The following is a 27,523-nucleotide window of genomic DNA, read 5'->3' as shown; positions in this document are numbered from 1 at the left end:
TAAAAAGGGAAAAGAAAAAAAAATGTGAGAGAATGAAAAGATGAAAATAAAGTGTTTGAAGATGGGGAGGGGAGGGGGGTGTGAAGGGGGGGCAGAGGTAAGGGGAAAAAATGAGAATCAAGACTTGTCATGTAGAGGTACAAGATCCAAACAATGAATGTAACTGTACTGTATCCCTAAAATGTACCAATAAACTCAATTAAAGCTTAAAAAAAAAATGTGTGGGACTAACTGTGTGATTACTAACTCTGTCCATTGATTGGTCTGGCATAGTTCTAGGTGTGGATACTGAAAAGGCCCACCCTGGGTGTGAGTGCTACCTACCCTAAGTGCATGTAGCCTAGATAGAATAAAAGGCACAGAAAGAAGGCTACTGTCTTGCTTCTTTTGATACTTCACTGTGTTGCTGCTTGTGCTGCTTGCTGCTGCTCTCTTGCTGTTACTGCTTTCTGCCTTCCATGCCATGAACTGTTTCTCCTCTGTGATGCCTTTCTGCCATGCCACCCTGCCTTATAACCAGCCAACTATGAAATGAAACCTCTACAAACTATGAGCTACAAAAACTTTTCCTGCTATAACTTTGGGTGTTAAGTATTTCATTTCAGCAACAAAAAAGTAACTAGGAGAGAGGTTTACTATGAAAGTGGCTTCCCAATTGCAGGCTAGAGTTGGAGAAGAAACTCACTGCAATATCGACCATACTTGGGAGTGATATAATAATCAGAAGCCACTTTTGGGAGGGGTTTATTGTTTCAGACTAAGCTACTCTGAACATCAGAAGCCATAAAATAACCCTTCAGGGTCTCTGCTCATTCAGCCACAGTGACTAGGTAAGAGATGGCCAAAAGAGACAGTTGCAGAGAAGGGGCTGGTTATGGTGCATCCCCTGAGAAATGTATGCAGTGGTGAGCTATCTGTGGTGAGAAGCCAGGCAGGTTGTATGGTTTTCTGAGGAGACTGAGTCTGAAAGCGCTGACAAGTGCAGCAAATTGATTTACCCCACTGCTATGTCCAGTATATAGAGAGCTCAGAGGTCTGACTGTTTTGCCCATCTGTCCACATGACCAAAGAAATACCTCCACTTGGAGAGTTGCCACATCCTGGGGTATATAGAGAGAGGGGATTCTGGAACAAGTGAGGTACCTCATAAGCCCACAGGCCATAAAGCTAGTTAGAGAGCACTGCGTTGGGGCACACAGAAGAGCACAAACACTAAGGGCTACTTCAGTGAATACAGTTCTAAGGCAGAAGTAGATCACTGACTGACCATGAACAGCAGCAGGGCAGGACTCAGGAGTCACACAGCAAAACAAGTAGGTGTGGAAACAAATTAGGACTTAGTTGTATATAACTCATTATCCCCTCTAGTGGATTCCAATATCACAGGCTGTGGGAAGAAACCATCCATCCAAATACACAAAGAAATATTTTGAACTCATTTCTCTTTCTTTTTGTTCTCTGGAGGTATTTTTCCTTTGGTTTGGATTGGTTTGATTTGGGGTTTGTTTTTTTTTTCCCCCTATCTTGTGCTCTTAGTTTTTATTCTGTTTTTCTTATTTTTATTTACATTTTCATGTTTGTCTTTTTATGTTACTTTTGTCTAATTCTATTAACTTTTAATCTTTAATTTTTTATCTCTTTTATCCTTCTCATCCTTTCTTCAAATTTTACTTTTATTTTCCCCTTATCCCACACATTTCATTATTATTATTATTAAGCTTTACTAATTTTTAGCTATTTAGTTAACTATATGCTGTTATTGCTGAATTCTTATTATTAATAGTGATATAGCTGTTGCTTTTGGTAGATAGCTACTGTATGACAATATTTGGTATGTCTTTGTTTCTAAACCATTATTGCAGATCTCTTTACTATTATTAAGGATACTACAGCTATAGCTGTTATTGGTGCCTAGGGATCTCAATGACCCATTGGTCTTTGACTCCATTACTGATAACATCTATTCCTAATGGTACTAGAGTTGTTGCTTTTAATTGGTTTTTACTGTATGCCATTACCTGCTTTGTCACTGTGTTGTCAACACTGCTGTTAATTTGTTTTTCTCTTCTATGAGTGATGCTGGGAATCAAGCCCCAAGTAGAATTTGGGCACTAAGAAGACCCTCAAATATTATGCTGCTGAATAGAATGAAGAGGAACATAAACATCAAAACACAACCAAACCCAGGGACATACCACAGACAGAGCCTAACCAAAAGGATCTCCACAATAGCCACAGAGTTTCTCCATCCTAACTGATCTTAAATCCACAGCACAAAACAACAAAAACATGAAAAAGTAAGGCAACAAGACTCTGCCAATCTCATGGACACTGAAGCAGAGGAAGATATAGTCAAAGAACTCAGAAGCCAAATGGGCAAAGCATTTGAAGAGATAAAATAAGAAACATATAAGCAAATGCATAAAATGCTTAAGAAGCTCACAGAGGATTTCATAAACCAATAAAGAATTTTGCTAAGAAAGGTATGACAGGCTTAAAGAAAAAAAAATAAACTGAGTTAAGTAAGACATGAGTGGCCTACTTCAGTAAAGGAAAACATAGGAAAGATAGCCTATTTAATAAATGGTGTTGGAGGGCCGGGGATTTAGCCCAGTGGTTGTGGTGCCTGTCTCACAAGCACATGGGCCTCAGTTCGACCTCCGGGACCAAAAAAAAAAAAACTGGGGGCCAGGGGTTTAGCTCAGTGATTCTGCCACCTGCCTTGTAAGCACAAGGGCCCAAGTTTGATACCCAGTACAAAAAAAAATTTTTTTTAATTTTAAAAATTGGTGTTGGGCCACACATGGTAGCACATGCTTGTAATCACAGCACTCGGGAGGCAGGAGGATTGCTGTGAGTTCAAGACGAGCCTGGGCTACATAGTGAGTTCCAGGTCAGTCTCAACTACATAGTGAGACCCTGTCTCAAAAAACCAAAACCAAAAAAACAAAAAGCAGTCTTGAGCATTATGAGAACAGTGTCAGAAACAGAAGACACCATGGATGTAGTACATCATAAACTCAATGATACCCAAAAAACAAGAAGACATCAAACAAGCTGGATCCAAGAGCTACTAACAGACTCATGAAAATTGAGACTTATAAGAATAAAGAAAAAATTAGAAGACAACTCAAAATGTATAAAAAATTTATTCACTGAAAACATAGCAGAAAATCTTCCAAATCTAGGGGAAAAAATTCAGTATTCATGACAAGAGTCATACAGAATCCCAAACAGCCATGCCCAGGAAAGAACTGTGTCATACACAGCCTAACCAAAATTTCAGAAATTCAAGAAAAGGACAGAATACAGCAAAAAACCTATAAAGATAAGTTCATCCAAATAAGTGCAGACTTCTCAGCACAAAATTTAAAGGCCAAGACAGCTTAGGGCAAAGTTTTTCAAGCCCTAGAAGAAAATAATTGTCAACCCAGATATTTATATCCTATACAATTAGCCTTCAAATTGGACAGAGAAGTAAAGACTTTTCACAACAACAAAAAAATCCTAAAGAAATACATGGCCGCTAATCCAATATTTCAGGAACTACTTAAGGGAATCCTCAACAGAAACAGAGAGACCACCAGCATCAAAGAGCCCAGAGGAAAATATACATTAACTGGAAAAGTAGTAAAAAAAAAAAAAAAAAAAAAAAACACCACTAAAAACAAAACAATATGACAGGAAGCAATAAACACCTTACTGCTGGGTGTGGTGGCGCACGCCTATTAATCCCAGCACTCGGGAGGCTGAGGCAGGAGGATCACTGTGAGTTCAAGACCAGCCTGGGTTATATAGTGAGTTCCAGGTCAGTCTCAACTACATAGTGAGACCCTGCATCAAAAAAACAAACAAACAAACAAAAGAACCTTACAATAATAACTCTCAATATTAATAGTCTCAGCACACCAATCAAAAGATACAGGTTGGCAGATTAGGAAAAAAACACCATGCAACACTATATTGTCTACAAAAGACATACTCCATCCCAAAGGAAGAACACAGACTGAAAGTAAACTGGTGGAAAATGATACTCCATTTAACCAGAGCCCAAAAACAAGTACGAGTAGCTATCTTATTTTCAGACACAGCAGGCTTCAAGCAAAAATTGGTCAGAAGAGACAGATGAATATTATGTACTGGTAAAGGGAACAATTCAACAGGAAGAAATAACAACTGTAAATATGAACTGAATATCAGTACACTCCACTTCATAAAAGTTCAAACTATCGAACTTAAAAAAGACAGATAGGACCAGGGATTTAGCTCAGTGGTTCCGGTGCCTGCCTCATAAGCACAAGGACCCAAGTTCAATCCCTGGTACCAAAAAAAAAGACAGATAAACACTAATAGAGTAAGTCCTAGACTTACAAATGAGTCAGAACAGAAATTAATGAAATTTGTAAAAGTTCCATACAAACAAGTTCCGTTCAGGGAGAACATTCATAAGTCTGACAAAGTGAATCTTATACACCTTTGACATAAATATACAATATAAAACATAAAAAAACTAAATGTGAGGTCTGTTCATACCCGCAAAAGTTCACAACTTGAAGATTCATAAATCAGGGACTACTTACTATACAATTATAGTGGGGGACTTAAATATTATAGTCTCATAAATAGACAGGAGAGCCAGACCAAAAAAAACAAAGAAATATCAGAGTTAAACTACATCGTTGAACAAATGGACTTAACAGATACCTATACAATGTTCCATCCAACAACAGAATATATACTTTTCTCAACAGTACATGGGACATATTCCAAAATAGATGTATCTAAGGCCATAAAGCATGCCTAAATATAAAAATTGAAGTAATCCTTGGCATACTGATCACAGCATAATAAAGACAGAAAGCAAAAGAAGCCACAGAAACTATACAAACATGTAGAGATTAAATAACATATTACAAGGGCCAGGACTTAGCTCAGTGGTGCCACCGCCTGCCTCATAAGTGCAAGGTCCCGAGTTCAATCCGTAGCACCAAACACACACACACACATTACTGAATAATCAATAGATCACAGAAGAAATCAGGGAAGAAAAAAGTTCCTTGAATCAAATGACAGTGGAAACACAGCATACCAAAACCGACACATAAGGAGACCACTTCTAAGATGGAAGTTTATAGCTGTAAATATACACATAAAAAGAATATCATGATCCCAAATAAATAACCTAATGATTCATCTCAACATCCATCCAAATCTGAAACAAATAGGAAAGAAATTATAAAGACCAAAGCAGAAATTAATGAAATTTGTAAATGCTCCACACTGTATATATTATAAAAGCAACATGTTGTAATGGAAATAATAAAATATCCTACCTTTCAGCACTAAATGCTGACTCTGTGTCAATGTACACAACAGCTCCTTCTAATCCTCCCATGTTGGTGGGTAATGTAGCCAATACACTCATCATTTTACAAAATTGAGTTTTCCCACAACCTGGTGGACCTGTAATCTAAAAAAATTTGTTAAATGTTTGTATAAATACAAGCCAATCAAAGTAAATCACTTCAAGAACTTGCTATAAAAAGTCTACCATACTGCCCTAAGACATCCATTGCATGTAATGAATTAATTTCCATCCTATGCATCCAGAAGTATCCTAATAATGTAGTATCCTTGGGAGAACAGAATATAGTCACTCAAATCCTTCTCTGTGTATTGTAGTTCCGAGGAGAAATTTTAAATGAAATATGCTGGAAGTTTCATCAATGCATTTATATATTCACATTGACACTGGCATTGCAAAAATAATACCAATGAACATTTTTTACTATGGGAAGAGAATAGAGAAAAAAGAAAATCTCAGGCAGAGATGAAAAACAGTCTGAGATGAAACTGAGATACACACATGGTAAACATAATACAATATATGTATTGGTTTATAATGTGTAAAACAATAGCTTAGACATTTAGAATAATTATTGCTACTAATAAAAATAAACATTTTCATCTGCATCTCTCAAATGACCAGTGATGTGGAACAATTTACTTGCTGTTTTTACTTCATCTGAGAAATGTCTGTTCATTTCAGATGCCCATTTTTTAATCGGGTCTTTATATTTGGGGGGCTGATTGTTTTGAGTTCTTTATATATTCTAGATAATAGTCCCTTTGTCTGAAGAGCAGCTGCTAAAATTTTTATAATAGTACATAAGATCCTAATGATATAATGGACAAAGTGAAATAGGAAGAAAGGGGCTAAAGGTGCAGGGAAAGTGGGAAGGGTAGGAGAAAGGTAAGAAGGGAAAAGGAAAAATATGAGAAAATGAAAAAATGGAAATGAAGTGCTTGTAAAGGGGGAAGGGAGGAGGAGTAAAGGGAAGGCAGGGACAAGGGGAAAAAATGAGAACCTAGACCTGTCATGTAAAGGTACAAGATCCCAATGATGAATGTAACTATACCGTATACCTAAAATGTACCAATAAACTCAATGAGGAAAAAAAAATAATCGTTTGTCTGATTATGAGCAGAGAACTCTCTAAACTTGTCTTATCACATATTCCAACAAACAAACCTCACCGTGGTCCTCCAATAAGTGCATATTTATTAATATATACTATTTTACTAGTATGTTCTAGATAATACAAAATGTACATAAAATGAAAATTAAAAATAAAAATTACAAGCATTAGAAATAGTTTTATCTTATTAATCTTTTAAAAAGTCACCTCATTTTCCAGACAAACATTAACATTTTTAGTGGAACAATGATAAAAATGAAATTATAATAATCTTTAAAACACTGATTTAAATGTTTTATAATTTTATGACTGAACTGTTGCTTATCTTACCACTTAATTAATACTAATGGCTGTAAAGCTGAGTAAGGGATAATTGCAAAGGTGAAATGATAAAAATTAAAGAAATATATCATTTGTTGGACTTAACTAAAACATTACTTTCATTTTTAATGTCTTCCATTAATTATCAAAAACATTTGGCGGGGATTTGGCTCAGTGGCACTTGCGTCTACCTTGCAAGCGCAATGTCCTGAGTTTTATCCCTGGTACCAAAAACAAACAAACAAAACTTTGTATTGTACTTGTAGTAATAATTTCTATCTTTCTTATGTCAATTAAATGTTCTTGTAAACTAATCAAGATTTTTTTTTTTTTTTTTTTTTTGTACCAGGATCACATTGGGACCTTGCACTTGCAAGGCAGGTGGTGGAACCACTGAGTTAAACCATTGCTCCAAAAGATGTTGCATTTTAACATTTTTAACAACGGTCAAAAATTGCTGAAAAGGCTTTTTGTTTTATTTTGGTTTCTAGTTTTTCTTACATATATTTATTTTTGCTAAAGTTTAACAATCAACCAGAAAAGTATATAAACCATATATGATCACCAGAACGATGAATTTCTACCTAGACACTCATGGCCCATTAGATACGTGGCAGTGTTTTTGGAGGGTTTTTTTTATGTTTTTAATTAATGAAATAATTGTATATATTTAAGGGATATGATGTGATATATATACTTTGTGGAATGATTAAATCATGCTAATTTATATATCCATCACTTTACATACTGAACATTTTTAATGATAAGAAATTTAAAATCTACTTGTTTAGTAATTTTTAAATACATAATATAGTATTTTAACTATAATCCCCATGCCTCACAATAAAAACACTAAAACTTTTTCCTCCTGTATAAATGTAACTTTGTACCCTTTGAACATCTCTTCTTTTTCCATCATCCATCCCCTATTCCACCGAAACTTCATTTCAAAGACTTTTAAAGAGTATAGAAAATATTGTCTCAAGGTTAGTTGGTTGGTCGGTTCTAATGCAACTAGCACCAGGCAGGGTGGTGCACATATAAGCCCAGCCTGGACCCCGTAGCAAGACCCGAGTTCAAAATTAAAAAAAATTTAAGTGGAGGCTGGACTTAGGGATGTGGCTTGGAATGAAGGTCCTGGGTTCAATGCCCTGTGTAAGTAAAAAAGAAGGAACAGGAGGCGGAGAAGGGGAAGGAAAAGAAGAGGAAGGGCAGAGAAGGGAGAGGAGAGGCAGGAAGAAAAGAGGAAGAAGGAGAAGGGGAAGAAAAGTGGAAGAGGAGGAGGAAGTAGTAGTCATAGAAGGAGAGGAGAGGAAGAGGAAGAGGAGGAGAAAGAAGTCAGGAGTAGCAGAAGAGGAGGAAGGACAAAAAGAGGAATATGAATAGGATATTTTAATAAGATATATCCACCTTTAATAACAAAATCACATAAGATATCCAAAGACTGATTTTTAAAACACTCTGTAATTTTTATTTCTGCCTTGAAAAGGGGGCAGCTACTTTTGTACTCATTGTGAAAAGAAGCCCCTTTAATTTAAAGAGATGGAGTGCTCCGCTGATTGGTATATTAGTTTGTTTTTAATCTACGTAGCATATTATACGGACACTTTTCATTCAAAAGAAGTAAGCAACTTTGACATGCCTTTTCGCTTTTTGAAAAAAAGAACTGCTTCATTCATCTTTAAGTTCAATAGTTCTTACAGTCTTTACTATAAGGCAACCAGACAATGCCAGGCACGGTGGTGCACGCCTGTAATCTCAGCACTCGGGAGGCTGAGGCAGGAGGATCACTGTGAGTACAAGACCAGCCTGGGCTACCTAGTGAGGTCCAGGTCAGTCTCAATTACACAGCGAGACCCTGTTTCAAACCACCCCCCCCAAAAAAAAGACAACCAGACAAGCTCTTGTCTGCAAACTCTTGTGATGCAAATTATTTTCCCTGTCACTCCTCCCCTCCTTAGAGAGCACAACAGAGATTCATTCTATACTATTCTCGCCATGTTTGTTATGATTTAGATACAGTTTTTTCATTCTCCTAAATGTGCTTGGAACTTGGTCCTCAGTGTAACGATACTGAATTGGTGGAACATTTAACAGGTGGAGCCTAATGGAAGGCAATCAGGTCACAGGAATGGTCCACTATAAAGGAAAGGATTACTGTTTCTCTCGTGGAGTTACTCCTTGCAGAAAATGTTGTTATAAAGTAAGGCTACCTTGCCAGGTATGACAGTGCATGCCTGTAATCTCAGCACGTGTAAGGCTTAGGCAAGAGGATCGCTATGCGTTCAAGGTTAAGCCTGGGATACACAGTAAGACCTTGGGTCAAAAAAAAAAAAGAAAGACATAAAAGAGAAGGGGAGGAGAGAGGAGAGGAGAGAGAAAAAGAGAGAGAAAGAGAGAGAGAGAGAGAGAGAGAGAGAGCGAGCTTGGTCCTTTGTGCAAAAGACCATTTCCCTTCCTGTTTCTCTGGCCAGAGAAGCTTCCACCATGATACCAGCACCATGATATTTGGACCTTCTGGCCACCAGAATTCTGAGCCTAATAAATCTCTTTACTTTATAAAGCACCTAGCCTCAGGTATTTTGTTGCAGCAACACTAAATGGACTAAGATAGATTTTTTATAAAAATTGATACCATTCTAAAATACTCTGCACATCTGACGTCAACTTCTGTGTTGCTATAGAGTGTCTAAGAATAATGTAATAGAAAAGTTGAAACAATTTTCCTGGAAATATTCATATATCCACATTTTAGACTCTATAATTACCACTTTAATTTACTTCTGTTATAATGTTATACTAACCTATTCACCTATCACCCCTCAATCCATTATCAATCCATCTTAAATTGTCTTTTTTAATGCACTAAAAGTAAGTAAAAGACAACTAGGTAAATAAGATGTGGTTTCTCTATAAAATGGAATACTACTCAGCCATAAAGAATGAGAAATTAGATTCATTCATAGGAAAATGGATACGTATTAAGGATATGCTCCTAAGTGAAATAAATAAGTCACACATGTCTAAATACCGAATACTTTCTCTGGTGTGAATAAACTATAAGAGTACATAAAATCCTAATGAGATAATTGACAATGTGAAATAGGAAGAAAAGGGCTAAAGGTGTAGGGAAAGTAGGAAGGGTAGGGGAAAGGTAATAAGGGAAAAGAAAAAACATGAGAAAATGAAACAATGGAAATAAAGTATTTGTAAATGGGGAGAGGAGGGGGTGAATGGAGGGCAGGGACAAGGGGAAAAAATGAGAACCAAGACCTGTCATGTAAAGGTACAAGATCCCAATAATGAATGTAACTGTACTATATACCTAAATGTACCAAAAACTCAATGAGGAAAAAAAAGCAAAGTAAGTCAAAGACATCAACCTACTGTCCCTAATAATGCAGCATGCAAATCATTAACTAGCTTAGAATATAAGATTTTTTTTTCTTTTCAGGGAAATTTTACATATACAAACGCATTTGTTGAAATACACAAATCTTAAGTCTACACATCAATGAATTTCAATAAATGCACACATGTATGAAATCCGTGGATTGTTTGTCTGTTTTGCAGTGTTGAAGATCAAACCTAGGGCCTTGCATAGGCTAGGCAGGCGCTCTACCACTGAGCTATACCCCCAACCCCACATATGCAACTAAACTTCTATCACGTAAAATTATTACTACTACCCTAGGAAATTCCTTCATGTACACTGTTTCATATTTAAGAAGTCTTATTTTAAGGAATATATCTTCCCTAGTAACACTTTTAGCTCAGTGTAACCCCCATACAAAAGTGGTTGATCATGTATTATTGTGACAGAATCTAGCTAATATGACAATGTAAGCACTATTAGAAACATTTATACTGTAAATATACAGCATTCCCCCACACTGAATAATTTGTTTAAATTCTTGGAAATTCAAATCATCTGCAAGTGATTTCTGTAGTTTATGAGAATATTTGTTCACAACATAATTTATTGTTATTGCCATATTGCTTCCTATATTCAGGGAACATCGTGAAACAAGTTAATCACCAGGTATCACAGCAAGGAAAATTCTGTCAGTAAAAGTTAAAAAACACGGAAATGCTAATACTTCAGAGTACAAAATGGTGTACAATACTGTTCACACACCAGGTTCTAAATATGTTCTCTCTCAGATTTAATGAGCTCAAAACAACTAAATGCTTTCTGATTTTAAATGCAAAGGTCAAACAAACTATCATTTTAATTAGGGTGATATATGAAAATGTTCAGGCAAGTATTCAGTATCAAGAAAATGTTAGATATTAACTTACTATTCTCTTCTTAAAGAAAACATGTTTCAAAAATCAGAAAAGCTAAATAATTGCAGCTGGTATTTTCCTTATGCCATTGTTTTATTTCTGACACCATTATTTTTATGTACTGATTCAGAAAAGTCTTGCGGGAAATAGAACATCATGTGACTAATATTAAGATAGATATTTGAGTTTGTTTGGGCTTTTTAAAGCCTGTATTAGAGTTTGGATAATAACACTTACTTTAAAGTATAACAAATTCTATAGATCCTTTTCATATATTTCCCCTTTTCTTCTTAGCCTCAAAAAAATGGAATGTTATGAACTGACTGTAAATTTCATTATTTCTTCATTTATTTAATGAATGAAAATATTTCAACATTAATAATTTTTAGCTTCAGATGGTTTAGTCCTAAATTCTTCCACCCAAACCACAAAATCTCAAATTGTGCTCAGTTCCCGATTTCATTTCCAAGGTGGTTAGAAAGAGAAAATATGCCAAACCAGAGTAGTCTAAGTTATTTGCTTCTTGGAAATACAGAATGTGTACAACATTTACAAACAGAAAACATCAATAAAATACAATTAGCTTCATACAGTTAGAGCTGCGGCTTCAACACACCTACATAAGAAATGTTAAAGAACTGAAAAAAATCAACAGGGAAGATCGATCACTCAAATATCACCCAGGCATGGTGACACATGCCTGTAATCCCAACACTTGGAGGCTGAAACAAGAGGATCACAAGTTCAGTGACAGCCTCAGATACATAGAGAATTCAAAGCTAGCCTGATCTACACAGTGAGACACTGTCTCAAAAGAACAAACAAAAAAACTTACAGTAAATTATATAAATGTATATCAGCATATAGGCAAATATTAATAAATGCTTTAAAGAGGAAAAATAATTATCCCCAAGAAAAGAAACTCTAATTATACTACACAAAAAAATAGCCAGATGTGTAGTGAATTCGAGGCCAGCCTAAATTATATAAGAAGATCTTGTCTCAAAACACCAAAAAAAAAAAAAACCTACTATTTTAATCTTAAAGTAGATTACAAGGTTAAGACGACTATGAAACCTGGACCTGTTAGGACATAAAATATTTCTAAGTTAACTCTCCACATACTGAAAATGGGGAAAATGGGAATAATGGGGTAATGGGGTGTGGCATCCACCAAGCCAATACTTGACAGATGAAAGTTTAAGGATTGTGTGGCTCTGATCTGAAACAAGAAAACTCATGGAAACTTCACATCATTTGGGGTTTTTTTTGTTGTTGTTGTTGTTGGATTTTCTCTTTTAGTTTATTGGTACATTTTAGGTATACAGTACAGTTACATTCATCATTGGGATCTTGTACCTTCACATGACAGGTCTTGGTTCTCATTTTTTCCCCTTTCCCTGCCCTCCCTTCACCCCCTCCTCCCCTCCCCATTTACAAACACTTTATTTCCATTTTTTCATTTTCTCCTATTTTTTTCTTTTCCCTTATTACCTTTCCCCCACCCTTCCCACTTTCCCTACGCCTTTAGCCCCTTTCTTCCTATTTCACATTCACATCATTTGTTAAATGTCTCCCGGCACCTACTTATCTCTATGTACTCAACAATTACATAGAAATATGATTAGATCTTCAGACCTACAGAATTCATTTTAATAATAACTCTCCAAATCCTAAAACCAAAATTAAAAGGCAAAGAATCTCTGAAAGGCCAGGTTACACTTTACCTCATGAAAGCAACTTTGATCTCAAATTAAATTTACATTAGCATGCAGAAGAGTTTATGTCTTGTGTTCTTTCCACCATTCCATCTTACCTCAAATTGACAGCTGTCATTTTTTTAAGTAAATGGGAAAGGACAAAGGGAAGTAATTGAGAAAAAGGGGGAGGAAGAGACATGAAAATGACAAGCATCCCAAGATGCAAAATTAACAAAAATCAAATAGTATCAAGTGAGATAATGATTAATTTAACAGCATTTACTAAATACATGCCATACGGAAGACCCAACTATAGTTGGATTTTTCTCCAACTATTATAGAAAAAAAAATGCTTCTTTATAAATGAAGTAGTGAGTGAAGAATTGGGAACAATTATCCAAACACATATGCTAAACTCCCATAGTAGGAAAAAGCCTGATTATCTTACCTTTCAAAACACTGAACAGGATAAATAAATCATATGAGCAGACTGTACACAATATAGATTTCCATCTGACATCTATCCCTAGTTTCCCACCACTTTTGCTGCCAGTAGGGCAGACTGAATAGCACCTTCACAGACTATAGACCCAAAAGCAAGAAAAATAAGTCTGTTGCAGTTGTCAGCAAAGTATTTGTGTCTTATACATGACTATTTCATGCATTTCTATTACATGCCTGGCCCTTGTAGGTATTTGAATTTGCAAACCCAACCTGATTGTCCCTTGTAATTGTTTAGGCCTCAGCTAATCTTACCAATGAGAAAGAAAAAGAACTGTAATATGAACTGTTCCAAGGAAACATTAGGATGTTGCCGGGTGTGGTGGCACACGTCAGTAACGACAGCACTGGGGATGTGAGGCAAGAGGACCACCAAATTTAAGATCGGTCTGGGCTACACAGCAAGTTGGAGGCTATCCTGACTACCCCCCATCCCCCCAAAAACACAACAGGATGCTAAAACAGACTCTGGCAGAAGGAAAAGGACTTTGGGGGACAGAAGGAAAATCAATTCCAAAGCAAAACTGCCCCACTGAAGGAGAACACCTGGTCTCCCTAACTTATGAGCAAAGCATAAAAATGACTCATGAAGTACAAATAATGTATAAATGTACTTTGTCGTTTCTCTTGACTTAGAGCAAGAAGCTGGGTAAATCATCACCCTTACATTGTAACTGTCTGGCCATACTTCACAGGCTCACTCTCCTAGGGTACTCTGAAACTAAGACACACAGATGTTACGACTTTCTTCACTGACATGAGTTTGGACCCATTCTTTAGTACTGTGAGCTCTAGATTACAATACAAAAATTTCTTCTTGATGATATCTTTAAATACAGCTTTAATTTTACCTAATCACAATAGTATCTATTGAATGACTTCTCGGCAATGGGTGGATATTGACTGCAAAGGTAAAACTTGATTTTGAGGAAGTAGAAGGGGGTGCTTATTATTTTATGTATTAAGCACAAATATGCACAGTAACTAAACAAAAATACTGTATATCTGTAGTATTAAATTTTCACTGGGCAGTAGAGGTAGAGAAGGATTGGGGGAAAAAATGTTTAAAAGGTTCCTTAGCAGGTGACAATAAAATAATGGTCGAGAATCTGGGCAACTCGGTGGTTTAATGAGATCCTGTCTCAAAATGAAAAAAGAAAAATTAAAAAGGGCTAGAAATGTAGCTTACTATGAAGGTCCTGGTTGACTCCCCAGTATTACAAGCATGTACAAATAAACAAATCTATCTATCTATCTCAAAGTTCTATAGGTCAGGAGTCAGCTGGCTTAACAGGATTCGCTCCTTTAGATCTTGCAAGGCTGAAATCAAAAGGTCAGCTGAGCTGGGCCATCATCTGGAGGATAGGGTATTAACTTCCAAGTTCGGTCACATTGTTCGCAAGATCTATTTGTCTGCAACTCTAGGTCCGTGATCTCTCTGTTGCTGTCATTAGGGGGGCTTCACAGTTACTAGAGCACAGCTACATTCCTTCTCACAGGATCCATCTCCAAAGCTATAATAGCACTTCAAGTCTTCTTTGTGTTTTCCCCTTCTCACCAGCCAAACAAAGCTCACTGTTTCTGAGTGTTCACATGATAAGGGCTGGATACTCTCCCTGTTCTGAAGTCACCATATCATGGCAGTACCACTTCATCCTATATTCATAGTCTAAGGGTTAGAACACAACATTTTAGAAAACCTAGCTACTACAATGTCTCGGAGAATGGAGAGAAAGAGAAATCAAGGATTTAAAAAAAATTAGATGCACACACACAAATGCACTGTTACATATATTAGTGATAGCCAGTGTTTAGATGGACCCAGTGAGCCAGTCACGGTGGCATGTGCCTGTATTTCCAGCGTCCTGGGAGGCTGAAGCAGGATAATCACAAGTTCGAGCCATAACTGAGCAACTTAGTAACTCAACAAGACACTATTTCAAAAATAAAAGATCTGAGGATGTAGCTCAGTACAAAAGCCCAGGGTCCAATCCTTAATACGGGAAAAATAAAAAAGATGGGCACAATTGTCTTCACATTCGGTATTCATGCCCTGCTGTAGTCCCAGACCATACTATATCAGGTCTATTCCTATGTCTAATACAAAAGAGTAGAAATAAAGATATGGTAACTTCAAGGCATGGTCATAAGAGAGTTGCAATTTCTACTTCATTTCATATCATAAATGTAAATTAAGCAGTCATGTGGAGAGATTCACATGGCAAAAAACTGGACACAGGGCCGGGGATTTAGCTCAATGGTTTCACTGCCTGCACAAGGACCTGATCCCCAATACCAAAACAACAAAACAAAACAAAATAAACAAACAAACAAAAAACCTGGCCACAGCCAGGATCAATTTATTAGCCAAGTAAGTGAGCCATCTTGGAAGCAACTTTCCCAGCTCCAGATGAGTTTTCAGATAACTTCAGCCTCAGCCAATATCTTGGCTATAATCTTATGAGGGTTCAAAACCAGAAATATCCAATAAAGCTGCTCCCAAGTTGTATGATATAATATTTACTGCTATTTTAGCCACTAAGCTTTGGGGTGATTTGTTATTATATAAGTGTATGTATGTATGTATATGTGTGTGTGAATAGTAATCTCTATTAAAAATATACAATTATTTTAGTAGGAGGGCTTGAACACAAGGCCTTTGCGTTGAGCTACACCCCCAGCCCTTTTTTTATAGCAAAGCATTTATTGGTACATTTTAGGCATACATAATTATAACACGCATCATAGAGAATTTGCATCTGTACAGGATACATCCCACACCTCTTTTTTCCCACTCACCTCATATAAAAAGGCTTTGTTTGCATTTTTCCTTCTATTTTCTTTTTGTTGTTGTTGTCACTTCCTTCCTTTCTCCCTCCCTCCTCCTTTGTTCCCCTTTCCACTTGAACAACTTCTTCCCGTTTTCCAATATCTATTATACATTTTGGTCCTTATTTCTACTTTCAGTTTCTCACACCAGAGAAACAATGAGATATTTAAATGTGTGTCTAATTTATTTCACATAAGAGTATGGTCCCAAGGTCCATCCATTTAGCTATAAATGTCTGAAGCTTATCAGAGTAGTACTCTGTTGAATAAAAAACATCTTCTTTATCAATTTATCAGTTGGTAGGCATTTGGGCTGTTTCCAAGATTTAGCTATTACAAATTATAGCACTATAACCATAGGTGTGCATATATCACTGTCGTATGATGCTTTTAATTCTTTCTGGATGTTACGAAGAAAGAGAACACCTGGGTCAAATGGAACATCTAGTTTTAATTTTTTGAAAAATCTCCACTCTGATTTCCACAGTGGTTGCACCAGTCTACACTCCCACCAACAGTGGAGAAGAGTTCCTTTTTCCCCACAACCCCTCCAGCATTTATTGGCTGATTTCATGATAGAAGCCATTCTTTCGGGAGATGGAATTTCAGTTCTCTTAATTTGCATTTCTTGAATGGCCAGTGATGTTGAACATATTTCATTTATTTATTTGTGGTTTTTACTTCTTCATCTGAGAAGTGTCTTGGGTCTGATTTTTTTAGTTCTTTATATATTCTAGTTAATAGTCCTTTGTCTGATGAATAGCTGGTAAAAAAATTTTCCCACTCTGTGGGTTGTCTCTTTCACTTTGTTGGTGGTTTCTCTTGCTATTCAAAAGCTTTTTAATCAGATGTGGTCCCAGTTGTTGATTTCCCCTGCCATTTTCCAGGTTCCTGTCTAATGGAATATTGTTTTCCATCCTTTGACTTTCAGTCTATGCATTTCTGTTTGAATTAAATGTGTTTATTATATGCAGCATATTGTTGGATGTTGATTTTTGATCCACTCTGCCAGTCTATTTCTTTTTATTATGTGTATTGAGACCATTAACACTGACAGTTATAACATATGCATTGTCTTCTCTCTGTCATGTTACTTTCCTATAGTTCTCTTCCTTCTTTCCTTTTCTGTTTAATTTCTTGCCCTGCATGGTGGATTTATTCTGCTGGGGTTCATGGAGTTGTAATCCTTGTTGTCTCTTTTTAGAATATCCTTCAGGATACTTTGGAGTGCTGGTTTGGCGGTCAGGTGTTCTTTATCATGGAAGTATCTTTTATTTCTTCATCCACTTTGAAAGATAGTTTTGCAGGGTACATCAATCTAGGTTGAAGGGTTTTCCTTTTGGGCTTGAAATATTTCACTCCAGGCTCTCCTTAACTTGAGAGTTTGTGTTGATAAGTCTGCTGTGATTCTGATGAGCTTTCCTTTATAGGTGATTTGTTTCTTTTTTCTAACAACTTTGATATTTTAATATTCTCTCCTTGTGTTGAATTTCTGGAATCTTAACTATTATATGCCTTGGGGAAGTTTGTTTTTTTTTAATCATGGCTAAGTGGAGTCCTAAATGCCTCAATTATCTATATAAGTTCTTTTTTCCCATTTGGGAAGTTTTCTGCCATTACTTCTGAGAACAGGTTTATGTCACTTGCACTATTTTCCTGCTTTTTCTTTGACTCCAATCAATCTTATGTTATTTTTCTTTGCACCATCTAGCAGCTGCTGGATTGATTTCTCATGGTCTCTTACTATTTTTAAGAAATCTCTCTTTTCATGCTCACTAACTTCAATCCTATCTTCTTTATCTGATATTCTGTCCTTGCATTGGCTCATTCTGCTGTATATACTTTCAAAGGAGTTTTTAACTCTTGGATATCTGTTTGAATGTTTCATGGACTCCATTTCTTTCGTATGCTGAGCATTCATGGCTTCCATTTCTTTCCTTTGATGGGTGTTCATGGTTTCCCTCATGTTCCTGAGCATCTCTATTTCTTTTTTATGTATCTTCTTTAGTCACTAAGCATTTCTTTCATTCTGGTCACCATCTCTGTAGTTATCTGGAAAATGATTTCTGCTTTGATTTTTTTCTACAGCCTCATTCATTTGCTTTTTACTTCTGCTGTTACCACTTCAGAGAGTCCAGGTAAGTGGCTTTCAGATTGTTCCACCTCATTACCCCCAGAGTTTGCCTTTGGTGAGCTGAAAGTTGCAGGGAGGGGATGTATCTTGTATAAGTGTCTTCTTAGTTTTTTTGTTTTTTTTTAAGTTTGATTACTGAGTTGATCCTTGTAAACTGCTTATGGAAAGTAGCTTTATTGACAATATTCAGAACACTTAGGAAATGACTATTTCTCAGAAATGTCTTCCAGGTGTAGCTGGCTTTTGAGGCTGCTGCAAGATCCTACCTCTTCAATATACTGGGATGAGAAGTCTCTGCCTACTTGGCCCAACTTCCAGTTCTTTGACACTGGCCTATGGAGTGTTTAGAGTGTTTTGTTTGTTTTTTTTTTTTAAGACCCTTAGGCAATCTCAGTTTTGGTATACCAGAAAGAACATCCAATTAGCACAATTATGTCACCTTGGCTAATGGAGTACAATCAGCAATAACAACAGCCTAGAAAATGACAAACTGTGATAACTATTACTTTGCTACCTTTAACTATCAAACTAGATTTGTGGTTTTATAATGAGATCTAGAACAAATACCACAGGAATTAATAGCTAGAATAAATTGGACTAAATCAAATTTAGAAGTTTCTGCACAGCAAGGGAAACAAATAAAAGTGAATAGACAACCCTCAAAATGGGAGAAAATCTTTGTCAGCTACCCTTGTGACAGCAGATTTATAGAATATATAAAGAACTCAAGGGCCAGAGATTTAGCTCAGCGGTTCAGTGGCCTGCCTTGCAAGCACAAGGACCTGAGTTCAATCCCCAGTATCAAAAAAAAAAAGAACTCAAAAAACTTAACACCAAAAATCAATAAATGGGCAAATGAATTGAGCAGATACTTCAAGAAAGAAATACAAATAGCCAAGTATATGAAAAAATGTTTGCCACTTTGCCATTAGGGATACACAAATTAAAACTTCATTAAGATTCCATCTCATCCCAGTCAGAATGGCTATCATCAAGAACAATAAATAAATAAATAAATAAAGAGATGGATTTGGGAGAAAGGGAGCCCTTCTACTCCGCTGGCAAGAATGTAAATTAGTACAGCTACTATGGAAATCAGCTGAGGTACCTCAACAATAAAGCTACCATTTGATCCAGCTAAACTCCTTGGTATACACATACTACTGGGGTCTTGCCTACCCATGTTTATTGTGGCACAATTCACAGATGAATGTATAACAAAATGTGCTATATCCATATAATGGAACACTACTGAATAATTACAAGGAATTAATTACTAACACAAGCTACAATATGTATTCACCTCAACTCTATGTCAAAGAAACTAAACATTTATATGAAATGTTTAGATAAAGTAAATTTTTACAGAAAGAAAGTAGACCAGTGGTTACGTAGGGCTGAGGATGGGAGTCAGGAATAACTACAAATGGGTACAAAGATGATGGAAATGTTCTGTACTTAATTGTAATGACGAGTGCACAGTTATAAATTTATTAAAATCATAACATTTACAGTTATAATGGCTGGATTTTATGATATTTAAATTATATCTTAATAAAGTTGTTTTCTAAAATATCCAAATGCTCTCTGAAAGTTCATCAATAATTAGGACAATGAAAACTAAAATCACAAAGATGCACAGAAGTCTGACAATATCAAAGCTAGAAGACACTGGGCAAGAAAACTTGTAAACACAAATGCTACAAATATCAACAGGCACAATTACTTTAAAAAATAATCTGTACTGATTTTGCAAAGCTACACATGTATATGCTAGTCACCAAATCACTCTAAGGTAGATATCCTAGATAGGAGCCAAATTATAAATATTTTAGGTTTTGCATACCACACAGGCTGCCCCAACTAACTCAGTTCTGCCCTGTATCACAAAACAGCCACAGACAAAATGTAAACAAACTAGCCTAGTCATGTTACAATAAAACTTTATTTACAAAAGTGGAAAGCAAACCAAATTTAACTACTAGGTAGTACTTTGCCAATCCCCTCCTTAAAGTAACACTTGCACATGTGATCCAGGAGATAAATACAAAAGTTGTCATGGGACTTGTTCATATTAACATAAAAGAAACAACTCAAACGTTCACTCACAGGAGAAAAAAATTTAAAATGTTGGCATATTTTCAAAATGGAATAGAATATAGCAATAAAAATGAATTATACTCTTGCTATCTATAATAACAGATAAATCTTAGAAATAACAAGTGAGAAAAGCAATTTACAGAAGAGATACGTGATTTAATCACAGACATAAAGTTACAAATAAGCATAGCAAAATAAAATGTTGTTATATCTGCTATAGAAGTATATGCTGAAGGTAAAAGAAAAATAGAATGCTAAAAATTCAGGATGAAGTTTACCCCCCAAAAGAAGACCAATGACAGATTAGAACCATTAAGTTTAATAGTTTCTGTATTATTGTGGTTTTTATATTGGTATGCAAGTTCATAATTTCTATATGTAAGATATATTTGATTTTGTATACCTAAGGTCTATTAAAAATTTGTTGTTGTTGTTGTTGTTTATACCGGGGATCAAACTCAGGACCTTGTGCTTGCGAGGCAGGCTGCAGAACCACTGAGCTAAATCCCTGGCAATTTTTGTTTTGTTTTGTTTTTGACATAGGGTCTCATTATGCAATCCAGGCTGGTCTTGAACTTGCTATATTTCCTAAGTTAGCATCAAACTCATGATCCCCTGCCTCAGCCTCCTACACGCTGTAATTACAGCTGTGTACCACTACACTCAGCAAAACTTCGTTTCTTAATATATCAACTGATATGCTCCCTACATTCAGCTGAAAAGCCCCCCAAAAACTGAAGAGGCTACCGCAGTACAAGAGAAATTAGAAAAAGCAGTCATCAAGGTATTGATATTCCAAGCCATGAAAGTAGATCACAACCAAACACCAAAAAGGTTTATAATTTCCACTTGGATTCAAAAAGAATCCAAGCTAAGTGAAAAAGTATTGAAACTTATTCCAAAATTTAAAAATAAAAGCACACATTGGTTAATCTTCCATAAGTTCAATTTTTTTCTATTTAAATAAGTTTATAACTGTGAATCACTATTGTTACAAACTTTAATAATTGAGCACATCCAACACAATGCCTGAAAGACTGTCAGGTACAGTACTGTATTATGATTCTGGTGCCACCTGGTGATAATTCAATGCAACAACAATTCAATGTAGGGTTTTTAACGTAATAGGCATCTACTAGGCATAGTTCACATGCATCTTTAAATCACTTTTGAAAGATAGGAAATAAAATAAGGTACATTATCTAAAACTGAATCTTCTAGTCAAGGATTTTTTTTTTTTTTTGGTCTAGCCAGGATTGAGCTCAGGGGTTCCAGTGCCTGCCTTGCAAGCGCAAGGACCTGATAAAAAAAAAAAAAAAAAAAAAAGAAAGCAGAATATTCTATCTTCAATGAAAAAAAAAATCTACAGTTAAAATAGGACTATCAGAATGTAAGGATTCTGCCACCTGCTTCACATGCACAGGGTCCGAGTTCGATCCCCAGTACCCCCGCAAAAAAAAGAATATAAGGAAACAATCTGCTCTTATTTAGAAATTTCCTGAACTAAGCTTCTAGAACTTTCAGGCGAGACATCTTCAGGAGTGGATTGGTAAATACACAGTCTATCAAATAACTATATCCATGAATGTACAAATGCAGCTTTCAGGGGAAAGAACTGTAGTGCTCTTAAAATGGCTTCTATTTCTTGAGCTTTTTTTCAAAGGTTAAAGCCCAACCTTCCTTTCTCTGAACGTGGGCTGGGATTAATAACTCATTTCCAATGCAATCTTTGGAACCACTCACCCTGGTGAGTCACCCATCATGTCCTGAGAAGACTGGAGCAACCTGTAGAGAGTCCACTTGGGAAGAAATGGGGCCTCCAACCAATAATCAGCACCACCCTGCCAGTCATGAATGTGAGACCCCCTAGGAAATAACCTCCAGCCCCAACCAAGCTTCAGATGACTGCATCCCTGGCCAATACCATTAAGCTGAGCCATTCCTAAAGAAACTGAGAAGTAAATAAATGTTTATTGTTGTTTTAAACCCTTTAGTTTTAGGATAATTTGTTATGCGATGATATTAATACAATAACACATCACTTCCTAAATCAAGTTTCATCTATGACAAGCAAATATAGCTCAGCGTACTTTGATGGCATTATTTCCTCAAATGTTAATAAAATTTTAAATATCCCTTCCTCATATACTAAGTAGTGACCCTTTTTTAATTCCCTCAGATTGTTTCATAATATTGTTTCATAGTCTTCATTACTTTCTAAATTGATTCAAAAGAATAGGTGCCTACACAGATTTTGGTCAGCCCACAGGATTTTTTTTGTAACGCCATCATGTGCAGAGCTATACTAGGTGCTGAGGGCAAAATCACACCCTTGAACTTATAATTTAGTTCATATTACTGTTCATACAATTATTTATGTTTCTAATTAAACTTTTCCTCTTGGCTCTGAAGACCAACAGAAGACATGAAAACTTTTCCTTTACCTCTGTGAGGGATCCACAAGCAACACCACCATGTAGGGCTTCATCCAAAGCAGAGAGGGTTGTAGATAAAAAAGCTGGTAAGAGATTAGCAGACCTTTGTGTCCTTATTCCATAAGCCTAAAGAAGAAAAGCATTAAGGTCTTTACATCTTCCATATCTATTTTTAAAAACATGTCAACTCCTAACCTCTGAATTTCAGCAGCTGGGACCCAAATCCATCCTTTTTACCTCTTATTTGTTCTATAAATATTTACTCCGTGCCAGGGACCATGCTGGAGTATGGAGATGTGCCTTCACAGTCTTATTGTCAACCAGAGACTACGAGGGCTGGAAATTTAGTTCAATGGTTTTGCCGCCTGCCTCGTAAGCACAAGGTCAGGAGTTCAATCTTTGGTACCAAAAGCAAAACAAAACAAAACAAATAAAACCCAGAAACTATGAATCTAAGACTAGAAACTCGGTGATTACAATATGACTAGTAAGAGACACCGTGATAGGAAAAGTGGACACATACAGACAGTGTAACTGATTGGACTTTGTGATTTAGGAAGGCTGCACTGAAGAGGGGGATATCTGAGCTAAAATGTGAAACAGTTACTAGATAAGTAAAGAGATGTGAGTGTTCCTGCCCAAAAGGACAGAATGTACAAGCAAAGTCAAAAGCAAGAAGAGAAAATGAAGCTAATGAAAACTGCAAAAAACAAGCAGAGAGCATTTAGAATGACTGAAAGGTGGAGTGCGCCCCCAGTGCAACAGTGATGAGGTTACAGCAGCGATGACAAACCTCTCAAGAGCTTTCAATGATACAAACCCCAGCCCGCTGCAGCAGGAGTGCCATTAGTTCACCACCACTGGATCATAGGATGAACCAGAGGCCTAAGCAGAAGACCTCTGTGGAAGTTTGGAGTTTATGTTGAGGAACAAAGAGTAACATGACGGAGTTATCATTTCAAACTCGAGTTACTGTGTGAAGAACAACTTGAAGGAAGCTGTGATAGGTTGAGAAGCTGCCCTCTAAAAGGCAGCCACCTCAAATTTCCTAGAACCTCTCTGTGAATGTCACCTTAATCGGAAATAGGGTCACTGCAGATGTAATGAAGTTAAAGACCTCATGATGAAGAGATGATCCTAGATTATCTGGGTGAACCCTAAATGCATACCATGCATAAATGTATATCACAATATACAGAGGAAGAGGCAACATGAAGACGAAGCAGAGACGGAATGGCCACAAGCCAAGGACTGTCAATGTTCCTGGGAAACTGGAAGAGGCAAGAAAAGGATTCTCCACTAATGCCTCCAGAGAAAATGCAGCTCTGCCTCTGCCTTGATTTCAGACCTCTGGCCTATAGAACTGTAAGAAAATAACTTTCTTGTTTGAAGCCACCACTGTAGTTTGTGGAGCCACTCCAGAGAATAATACACTAAATTACCATTTCAAAGATTTGGGTTAGAAAAATAGCTTGAAGGTAGGTAATAAGGGAAGCTGGGCCATCGGTCACCGAGAAATTGCAACCATTCCAAAGAAAGGAGTCAGGCATGGTGGCTCACACCTGTAATCCCAGCACTCAGGAGGCTGAGGCAAGAGGATCGCTGTGAGTTCGAGGCCAGCCTGGGCTACATAGTGAGTTCCAGGTCAATCTCAACTAATAGGGAGACCCTGTCTCAAAAAAATAAAAATAAAATTAAAAAGTGAGTGTTGTAATGGTTTGAGGTTTTTCATTTTGTTTAGTTGTATTTCAGTTTAGTTTTGCTTCGCCTGGGTAAAACTATACTATTAAGTCACAAAGATATGAAGCAAATATTGTCAGCCCCTCTCATATATTGTTGTGATTCAGGAATAGAAAAACTGAAAAGAGCAAGGATATAAAAAGGTAAAAACATTCTTTGGGTAGGCACCCAAACTTACCAAAATGTAAGTACTATATAATAAGTACTGTATACTTATTTCATTTAATCCTCACAACCCTATACAGATATACAGGCACCCTATGTGTACCCCACACATAGGTATAATTGTCTTTATTTTACAAACGCTAAGAAATGAATAAATACTAAGAGATTTCCCAATAATTATGAGATAAAAAACTGTTGCTAGTTTTTTTTCTAATTAGAGGCAATAACTGGCCTATAGCAAATTGGAAAGAAAAAAGTTGGAGAAGTCAATAACAGAATTCCACAATCATAAGATAACCACTATTAACAAAACAGTGTGTGTGTGTGTGTGTGTGTGTATAAACATACATATATATTATATAACTTTTATAAAATTGGCATGTACACTATAAACAATTTCCCAGCCTTCTTTTTCACAAAGCATTTATAGCCTGACCATTTCTCCTGATATTAAAAAATTTTCAAATAGTTTAATGCTTACATATTATTTTAGCACATAGGAGTAGTAAAAATTTCTTTTTTCATTACCGATAATTCTGGTTGTTCCCAATTTTTTTGTTGTTGTTGTTTTTTTTTTGTTGTTTTTTGAGACAGGGTCTCACTATGTAGTTAAGACCAAACTGGAACTCACTATGTACCCCAGGTTGGTCTCAAACTCACAGCGATCCTCCTGCCTCAGCCTCCCGAATGCTGGGATTACAGGCGTGTGCCACCACGCCCGGCTCTGTTCCCAATTTTTTGATGTAAGAAATACTTCAGTGAACATCTTACAGGGACACTTTTGTCTACAACCTATCAGCAGGCAACATGAGTGCCCACAGGGACACTGTATCAAACATGTGAAGGCAGCCCAGTCTGCAAACGTACATGTTTTTCATTTACAACTGTAAGTGTAATTACTAGAACATACTCCATGACTGTCAAAAAAATACGATGAACAGAACAAGTCCAGAAATAATAGTATGAAAATAAACGAGACAAAGAAGAATTTTGTAATGTGACACTATACTAGTTTTTCCTCTATTTAGGTAGCTGCTGCTTCCCAGACTTTTCATTATCTAATCTGAACTTAACTATTGGCATCACTTGAGAATCCATCTTGTGTATACTCATCTCACTGTATCTGCTTTCTGGGTGATCACTCGGGGCTTTTCACTGATAATTTCTAACACATACTTTTAGTGCAGGCTTCTTCAGGTTCACAAATGAATTTAACTGCCTTCGCATCTCTTCCAAATGTTTCACAAGTGCCTTAAATTAGACAATAACTGAAATGAATTCATTGTCTGCCCCCTGCTCCTTCTAGTATTCCTTATCTCAGGTAATGGCTCCACCTAGTTCCTCAAAACAAAAATCAGGGAGTCTGACACTTCCTGCACTTTTCTATCTTCCATAGCTAAACAATCACCAAATCCTATCAATTCTATTTCTTAAATATCGCTTATACTAACCAACACCATGCCCTCTGCTTTAACACCACACTAATCATTTCCTATGTGGACTACAGTAGTAGACACCTAAATACTCTTTTTTATCTTCTTTATATATTTCCATCACTTATCTGTATTCAAGACCTATTTTTTAAACATTTATGACATTACACACATTTTCCATTACTTTTTTTTTTGTAATGTACTCGGGATTGAACTCAGGACCTTGCGCTTGTGAGGCAGGCAGTGGAACCACTGAGCTAAATCCCCAGCTTCCATCACTCTTAGAATAATGTCCACCATCCTAAATATGGTCATACAATGATCTGACATCCGCTTATTTTTCAATGAAGTGTTGTCTCCTTGAAGGAGCCCTGAACTCCAAACTGAGTAATGTCCCTTGTTAGAAAGTTCCAAAGCTCTTGTACTCTCCCTTCATAGAACTTAGCAATACTATAATTAACCAATCATTTCCATATGGTTCAAATTCTAATTTTTCCTACTATACTGAAACAAGAACCCTATCAATCAATCTCGTTCACTATGCTAACCCCAGAATCTGACAAAATACCTGACACATGGTAGGTGTTCAGTAGCTATTGGTTGAAAGAATAAATGATTAAATAAATAAATGAAAAAAAATCTGTTTTAAGGAATGAACTAAGCTAAGCCAAAACCTAAGACAACACTCAAATACAAAGAACATTAGAAGAGTAATTACAAACCTAAGGAGAAAGAGAGCTTCATGAAATGCATTTGGAATAATATTGAGACTGCAACTGAAAGTGGTAAAGTAGAAACCAAAGTTGAATTTCCTGCCCAAGCTCTATTAATTTTCTAATTAGAAATATGTCATAAATATTGAAAAATTAAAATAATAGATATTAAAAGTTTTTTCTGGAACTTTGTAACTTTAAAAAGTAGTATACAGGGGTAACACATCGTACTAAATATGTAAGGTCATATCTACGTGGGTTTGATTACAGAATCTAATAAAGTATTCTCTAAATAATGAAAAAAAGAATAAGATAAGACTATAAGAGCAAGAAGCAATTTAAATATGTTCGGGGACCATTTTCATCTCCAGAATTAAGGATTATTTTAATGTTACATCATTGCCTTTTCTCTTTTACTTTCCTTTTTAGTTTTATTTTAGAGTTCCCTATTTTTAATGTTCATACAGAGATTTCTTTACTGAAATACTGAATAGTTTCTTTGGTGCGAAAAACTATAATAGTACACAGGATCCTAATGAGATAATTAATAATGTGAAATAGGAAGTAAAGGGCTAAAGGTGTAGGGAAAGTGGGAAGGGTGGGGGAAAGGTAATAAGGGAGAGGAAAAAAATATGAGAAACTGAAAAAATGGAAATAAAGTGCTTGTAAATGGGGAGGGGAGG

The 27,523-nt window shown here is 36.2% G+C and overlaps 1 protein-coding gene across 2 annotated transcripts in view; it reads right to left on the bottom strand.

Annotated features, from left to right (window-relative positions):
- Positions 1–27,523, bottom strand: part of Rad51b (RAD51 paralog B) — a 756,475-nt gene that overhangs the window by 717,880 nt on the left and 11,072 nt on the right. For both annotated transcript variants that reach the window (XM_033766940.1, XM_033766941.1), the window contains exons 4-5: positions 22,799–22,915; positions 5,334–5,470 (exon numbers count right to left, since the gene is read on the bottom strand). In XM_033766940.1, coding sequence (XP_033622831.1) covers positions 5,334–5,470; positions 22,799–22,915 — 254 coding nt within the window. The remainder of the gene's footprint in view (positions 1–5,333; positions 5,471–22,798; positions 22,916–27,523) is intronic.

This window comes from Fukomys damarensis, unplaced genomic scaffold, assembly GCF_012274545.1.
Source record: "Fukomys damarensis isolate Sample0158 unplaced genomic scaffold, DMR_v1.0_HiC HiC_scaffold_21, whole genome shotgun sequence".
Lineage (NCBI taxonomy): Eukaryota > Metazoa > Chordata > Mammalia > Rodentia > Bathyergidae > Fukomys > Fukomys damarensis.
The sequence above is the reverse complement of the archived record's forward strand: the minus strand, read 5'-3'. Positions and strand labels throughout refer to the sequence as shown.